The 7,607-nt window shown below is 47.8% G+C and overlaps 1 protein-coding gene across 3 annotated transcripts; it reads left to right on the top strand.

The window, feature by feature from the left end:
- Window positions 1-508: 508 nt before the first annotated feature.
- RPS10 (ribosomal protein S10) lies at window positions 509-7,177 on the top strand. 3 transcript variants are annotated; one of them, XM_045795476.2, is made up of 6 exons: window positions 509-635; window positions 1,487-1,636; window positions 1,863-2,034; window positions 3,834-3,911; window positions 6,194-6,249; window positions 6,619-7,177. In XM_045795476.2, the coding sequence occupies exons 2-6, from the start codon at window positions 1,487-1,489 to the stop codon at window positions 6,946-6,948; spliced, it is 786 nt and encodes a 261-aa protein (XP_045651432.1). In that variant the 5' UTR covers window positions 509-635; the 3' UTR covers window positions 6,949-7,177. The 3 variants fall into 3 exon arrangements, with proteins under 3 accessions (XP_045651432.1, XP_045651433.1, XP_087714271.1); XM_045795477.2 differs by having other exon boundaries at window positions 510-635; window positions 7,085-7,177; XM_087858145.1 differs by lacking the exon at window positions 509-635 and adding an exon at window positions 666-764.
- Window positions 7,178-7,607: the final 430 nt, after the last annotated feature.

Genomic DNA, 7,607 nt, shown 5'->3' with positions numbered 1-7,607 from the left:
AAAATATATATCCAGTCATAGAGTGTTTATTAAACTATCCACCAGTGGACTACTGTGATTACAATTTAAGTATTAACATGAAAAGAGATTCATGATGTATTGGTAAGTGGAAAAACACAGGTCACCCGCCACATCTTACATAATGTACACGCAAAACATCCCATTTTTGTCAAATACATACATATATTCGCTTAGGTGCCTTTGAGTTAGGAAGAACATATACCGAAGTGTTAATGGATTCTGTTTTATTCTTTTATTATTGTTATTGTTTTGTCTGTATGTTCTCTCCCCGCGCAAAGAGCATCTATTATTTCCATAATAGTAAGTTAATTCATCGGTAGGAAATAAAGAAGTAGCGTTTCTAAAGTGCCTGTCCAAGCATTAAAGTAACCGTTTTCCGATCAAGCACGCAGTCTCACAGGTTCCAGCGGCGGTTCCCACGTGTGTGTGTCACCAGGGAGGTCAAGGTCCGCCAAGGTCCGGAGTCACCGGTCTCTCAGGCACCGCCGAGGCCACCCCAGGCAGCCCGTGGGTCCTCGCGGGAGGCGGAGCACGCCAGCCCGGAAGAGACGCCGCACCGCGCCGCGCATGCCCCTTCCTTTCCAGCCCCGGCCCCGGACGTAGCAGCAGCCGAGGTGAGTTTCTCCGTGGTCCGGGTTCCATCGGCGTCCATCCTGACTCTCCGGCTGTTGTAGTCGCCGCTCCTCCCCTTGGTCGGGGCGGGGGGGCCGCTCTCCAGCTCCCCGCACGCCCATTTTTGAGTGGTGAGGGGGCCGGGGGCGCACTTCGGGGGGGCTAGTGGGGCGCTGGTAGAAGATTGGCGTCCCGTTGGCGGAGGCCGAGGAGGGCAGAATTGGAAGCCCTTGTGTCGCGGCGACTCTTCTGGCGAGGTTAGGGAGACTGCGCCCCGCTCGCCCGCTTTTGTTTCGAATCGGAGTCCCTCACCCCGGGCCGCCTCTTTGCCTGGCCCTGGAGCTCTAGTCTGGGTGAAGAGCGGTAGGAGATGAGGGCGCGAAGGCCTTGGCCCTTTAATTTGGGGTCAGCGGCCTGACAATGGAGGGCTGGCTCCCCTCCGGGTCCTCCCTGCGTCCCCGAAGGTGTGCCGCGCTGTTCCGCGCTAGGGACAGTTGCTGATGTTCCCCCAGATGCTCCGGGAATACAGACAGGGTTTGCGCCCGCCGTCCCCACGTTATACTTTTGTGGGGTGAGAATGAAGTCTGGAGCGAACAGTAACCCTGCTCCTGTTCTGCTCGAAAGTCACGGCAACTTTTCTCTCAAGCGTTTTTGGGAGGCGAAGGGGGGTAACTGGCGGCTTTCAGTTTTGCAGGGTTTGAAATTCTTCTCCCTGCATGTTTTCCTCGGTGTGGTTTGAGGTTGCAGCCCATTGGGCAGTGATTCCCTGGGGGTCGTTCTGGGGTCCTGAGCTTGGTTGCTGGACCCTGGCTCCGTTGCTCAGAAATGCTCTTGATGATGCGCTTCCTTCCAGATGTTGATGCCCAAGAAGAACCGAATTGCCATTTATGAACTCCTTTTCAAGGAGGGGGTGATGGTGGCCAAGAAGGATGTCCACATGCCCAAACACCCTGAGCTGGCAGACAAGAATGTGCCCAACCTTCACGTCATGAAGGCCATGCAGGTAGCCTGGGGGCTGCTCGAGTGGGGTGCAGAGGGAGGGATTTTCCACTAAATGTTCGAGGCAGATTCCAAGGAGAGGTCAGGACAGCCAAAGCTGCTTGCTGCCTTGAAGGGCACTGAGGTAGATACACCGTGAAAACTTGTCTACGCAGTGTAGCTTCCTTTTGCACCGAGTTTGTAGATTCAAGCCTCTGGTTATGTCTTGACAGTCGCGTTCTGTCTTCCAGTCTCTCAAATCACGAGGCTACGTAAAGGAACAGTTTGCCTGGAGGCATTTCTACTGGTATCTTACCAACGAGGGTATCCAGTATCTCCGTGATTACCTCCACCTGCCCCCCGAGATTGTGCCTGCCACCCTGCGCCGCAGCCGCCCTGAGACTGGCAGACCACGGCCCAAAGGTATGTTACATTGTTCGTGTAAAGGTTTGCTCTGAAGCTGCTGTTTCTCCGGGGAAGGGTATACGTGAAACTGAGAGGGAGGGGGCACAGAAGAGGTCTTAAAATACACCATTGGTGCCTACTTTAGAGGGGGCTCTGGCATGCAGGACCTCAGCCAAGTCCTGGAACCTTTGTCCACTGGCGTGGGACTTCTCATGGAACCGCAGTCGTGTCAGGTCTTCAGGTCATCCCAGGAGGTGCCATTAAACACAGAACATAGTCTGCGTCCAGGCACATGTGGTTGAGTGTTGAGTAACTTTTGCAGGACGGAGCAAAGCTGTTTACCACATGTGAAAGAAATGGAGAGTCTTCTAGAGTTCTTGGCAATGGAAGCAAAAATAATCAAAAGTCAAATAGGGGAGAACGGATGTGTACATAATCGTAGTGTGAAAGGATGTGCTTGTAGGGGGATGGTGAATTACATTCTGGCTCGAGGTCATCGCTGGCTCATTGTTGCATTTCATCGAGGTTATGGTTCTCTTTCCTTGGGTTCTGAAAGAACTTGTCACAGGAACTTTGTAGGAGGAGCGGTTTGTGGGCTTGGTGCAGAGATTCCTAAAAACAGATGATCGCCAGACTGTCCGGGTTCCTCTGGAGAGAGGCTTGGTAGCACTCAGAAATCTGTATTTTTTATGACTGCTTTTTAGGGGATTCTAGTGGGTAGGTGGGATTATGTATCTGTGGTGGGGAGTGGGGGAGTTCCACTGTCTGCGCCCCTACAGATTCTGATTTGGTTGGCATAGATGGGACCTGGCATTTATTTATTTTAGCCACTCACTGCAGGTTCAATCCTAACTTCTCATACTTAAAAAAAATATAGTAGACCCTGGAACAATTTAAGGGTTGGGGTGCCTGTGTTGTCATTGTCCCCGTCCCCGACCCTACCCCTAACGCCATAGTCCAAAATCCATGGGTAACTTGATTTTTTGAAAACATTAACAGACTACTGTTAACCAGAAGTCTTAGTGATAACAAATAGTTGATTGACATATATTTTGTATATCGGTTTTGTACTGTAATCTTAAGGTTAAGAAAATCTTAAGTAAATATATTTTCTGTACTACTATATTCTTACTTATCAAAAAAGGAATCATGAACCCATGCAGTTCAAACCTGTGTTCTAGATCAACTGCAGTCTACATTCTAATCATGTGGACTTGAAGTAAAGTTCCAGGGTAACTAAGTAGAGAGTACTAGATTAAACTTCCGGTGTTTATGAGAATGTTTTGAAAGTAGCTTTTAAGTCTGCCTTCATATATATCCCACAGCCTGTAGTGAGGTGTGTGGAGAAGCCCAGGGCAGCTAAAGGACTCCTGGTGGCCTCTGTATATATACACTGTGACTACTGGAGGTGGGGCTTTCAGCTTACGGTGCTGTTTGCATAGGAGATTTTCCACTTCAGAGATGGGTCAGGTTCAGAATTTTGGCTCTTCAGATGTTTGTAGAAATGGTTGGATTGCTTAATTTGCCGAGTAATTGGAAAATGTGTGTCTGTGTTGAGAAATACAATGAAAAAAGCAATCCTTTTGCACATGGGTGGGCTTTTAATTGTAAGTATTCTCCTAGACTTTTGAGGAGCCAGTGTCAGTGATGACAAAATTTCTAGCTGACAGCTCTGGGTCCAAGAGTTCTGTCCCCTTTAACCCATCATAATTAAGTTGCTGCCAGTGAGAATGAGAGAGCAGTTTCACTTTTCTTGGCCTGAAGGGGACAGAGTTCCCACATTGCCCTAGATTCACAGTGTGGTTTAATTTGTATAGGTCTGGAGGGAGAGCGACCTGCAAGACTCACACGAGGGGAAGCTGACAGAGACACCTACAGACGAAGCGCTGTGCCCCGTGAGTAATGCGTCATCTCTATCAGGGGCGTTGGGGGAGAATCTCTGGATTTTCAGTCACCCTGGTGGGGGCTCAGCCCTTAAAAGTGCCAGGGTGACGAGGAAAGATTTATCTCTGGCTGGAGTCCTTTATGTTTCTTGCCCTTGCAGGGATTTGTTGGATGGGATTAGGAGAAAGGCCCTCTTCACCTTTAACTAAAGCAAAATTGAAATCTTTCAAGAAAGCAACATGCTTTTCTTAGTTTTGTGGTTGTGTTCCTGTGTCAAAAGCTCCTTGAGGGCACCCACTTAAATTATCTTTGTTGTTTTCTTAAAAAAAATAGTTCAAAGTCTTGTTTTCAAATAGCAGGTGTTTTCATTGACCTGGAGTAACAGATGTTCGTTCGTTCAGTCAATGTATATTCAGTATCTGACTTGCCAGGCAGTGTTCTGGGAGCTGGAGAGACAGTAGGGTGTATAACAGACAAAAGACCTTTATCATTGAAATTGCATTTTTGTAGTAGGAAAGTGGTAAGCAAAAATGAATATATAATATGTCCGTTGCCTGGGTGCTACAGGGAAAAATTCAAGCAGGCGGATGGATGGTGCAATTTTCAGTGGGGTTTTCGGGGAAAGCTGAAGAAGTACGATTCAAGCAAACACCTGAAGGAAGGAGTCAGCCAGTGGCTCTCTGGGGGAAGAGCTGAAGATACCTGGCTTTCTTAACCAGAAGACAGCAGGAGAGTCAGATGAAGGTGTGGGTCTCATAGCTCTGTGGACCGTGGTAGGGCTTGGGACTTTTTTTTTTTTTTTTTTTTTTTTTTTAAGATTTTATTTGTTAGCACACAAGCAGGGGCGTGACAGGCAGAGGGAGAAGCAGTCTCCCTGCTGAGCAAGGAGCCCGATGCAGGACTGGATCCCAGGACCCTGGCTGGTATCATCGCCTGAGCCAAAGACAGACATTTAACCAGCAGAGCCACCCAGGCGTCCCAGGGTTTGGGTTTGTTTTTTTTGTTTTGTTTTAAGATTTAAAAAAAATATATTTTACTTATTTATTTGAGACAGAGCACAAACAGGGGCAGCGGCAGGGAGAGGGAGAAGCAGACTCCCTGCTGAGCAGGGAGCCCCACATGGGGCTTGATCCCAGGACCCTGGGATCATGACCTGAGCCAAAGGCAGACGCTTAACAGACTGAACCACCCAGGCGTCCTGGGCTCGGGATTTTTTAAAGAGTCTATATCTTGTTTAGAAGCAATTAATTATGATATGAAAGCAAGGCATGAAGGGGAATTTTCATTAACTTATTCCACTTTTGTCTGTCTCTTGTCATGGTTCCTGATTCTTGAAACGTGAAATAGAAGTGAGCACTTGACTTGAGTATGTTACTGGATAGTAAGAAAGAATTTTTCCAACAGGCTGTCAGTGCAGAGAAAGTTAATGGTTGCTCTTATTAGAAGTCCCACCACATGCAGAATCAGTCAGGGAGTAGTTCTCCAGAGGATGTGAGGTTGGGCCTGAGCCTCGGGTCCGCAAGTTGAGGGGGGATGAGCATTTCAGGTGAGAGCAGCCTGAACAAAGGTACAGAGTTTCGGACATGGTAGCTTGCTTGTCAAGGGGGCAGGGGAGTGAGGGGACAAGAGCCTGTGGTGTGAAATGGGCCAAAAAGAGACCTCACGGAACAAGATTTACGGAGACTACGCTCCCTGTTGGTGCTGTCACTCCCCACCCTCATGTGAACCATAACATTTCCTAGTGGCCTCATGTACAGCAAGTGGAAATAGTTTACAGCGATAATATTTTAAATCCAGTATAGTTTATCGTGTTATTATTTTTTAAGATTTTATTTTTAAGTGATGACACCCAACATGGGACTCGTACCTACAACCCCAAGATGAGGAGTTGCATGCTCTACCAGCTGAGCCAGCCAGGCTCCCCAAATCCAATATATTTTTAAATGTTATTTTAATGTGTGAACTGTATAAGTATTAATGAGATCTTTTGCGTTCTCTTAAATCTTGACATCTTACATGTATTTTGCACACACCTCAGTTTGGGCTAGTGGCTGCCATATAGGTCAGGGCAGCACTGGATCTTTTATTTTATATGTTCTTTACCATGGTCACGACAATGTTGCTTTTTGCTTCTGTAGGCCTTTGTGTCCTTTATCTCTTTATCTGTAAGCTAGATGCTAATCATTTGCTGACATGGCTTTTCCTGCAGAATTGGGCTGGAGATTTGTCTCTTCACTTGGTCTGTAACAGGTCGTAACATATGATGACTCTGAATTGGTGTTTCTCCTTCCAGCTGGTGCCGACAAGAAAGCTGAGGCCGGGGCTGGGTCAGCAACTGAGTTCCAGTTTGTGAGTATCCTTATTGGCTCTCCAGAGACAGTCGTTGTTCTGGCATTGGCCCTGGGGGTCTGCAAGTTCTAGGGATAGGATACAGTGCGGTGGGTCCCGCCCCTTGTTGCAGTTCCTTCCCCCCCCCCCAATCCATGAATTTCAAGAGTTTTTACATTAAGATACAGTGTGCAAACTTTTGTAAATACGTAAATTCCTGAAATGAGTCCCCCAAATCAGTACTACATGTGGCGTATTGGTTTCTTCATTAATGAGCATCGTAATTGTAACTCCCTTAATTTCATGAACTAAAACTTAGGGTTAAGAATTACAAACTTGAGTGAGCTCTAGAACCAAGATGGCTGGAGTCACGTCCTTTCTCTTCTACAGATGGTGTGGTATCGGGCACATCCCCTCCGTGCCTGCTTCCGCATCCGTAAAATAGACGTTATGATTGTAGCTATGTCAGGTACTTGTGAGGTTGGTCTGGGTAAAATGCCTGGCGCGGGGGCGGCCATAGCACTGTTGCAGCAACAGCTGTCCTGTGGCAGGTCTCCACGCACACAGGTGTTCTCTGCGCCCTCATTTGTGGAAAGGAGGTGTGTGTGGCAGGCACAAGATCTCGTCCTGTGCTGGGGATGTGTGTGTATTTGTGAACACACTCTTGAGTGGGTATCCATATTCCCATTTTACAGGTGTGGAAACTGGCCTAGGAGGTGAATGTGACCTCGTAGTAAGAGGCGGGGCTGGGATTTATGGCCTGAGCTCTTGAGCCATACATTCTAGCCCCTGTCCTGTGATAACGAGGCCTGCTGCCTGGCGTGCTACTAACGCTGATGTCTGTTTTCTCTTGCAGAGAGGCGGATTTGGTCGTGGACGTGGTCAGCCACCTCAGTGAAGTTGGAGATTGCTTTGTGTTAAATAAATTTGTTGTTTTGTGCTGACCAAACTTGTAGCCAGAAAAAAAAATTAATCTCGTGTGTCCTGTTTGGTTTGCATTATGTAGCCTGAACAGGAATGATAGAAGGATCAGAATGTAAATGGGGCAAGACTGGATCAGGTTAAGTAGTTGTCCTGATGCAGGATGGCATTACACGTGGCTGTTCCGGCTGCAGTACTTGGCTTAGACACATGCCCTGTGTTCCAGCACATGCTGCCCCGTTGAGTCCTGTCCAGTGTGGTTACCTTTGTGGGGGGTAATTGGAGAGCGGGGCATCTGATGTAGTTCTGCGGCATGGGAAGGTTGCTGCTTTGTTAACCCTGGAATTAAGTAGCCTCAGCCTTCAAAGCTTAGGGTTTATATGAATAGGAGAAAACAGAATCCAGACAGCACAAGTGCTTCTGAAAGGGACTGCCAGCCATAGGAAGAACCACGGGAG

This window comes from Ursus americanus, chromosome 32, assembly GCF_024610735.1.
Source record: "Ursus americanus isolate L20-20 chromosome 32, mUrsAme1.1.p, whole genome shotgun sequence".
NCBI classification, from domain to species: domain Eukaryota; kingdom Metazoa; phylum Chordata; class Mammalia; order Carnivora; family Ursidae; genus Ursus; species Ursus americanus.
Note: the sequence above shows the minus strand (reverse complement) of the source record. Positions and strands in the feature narration are given on the sequence as shown.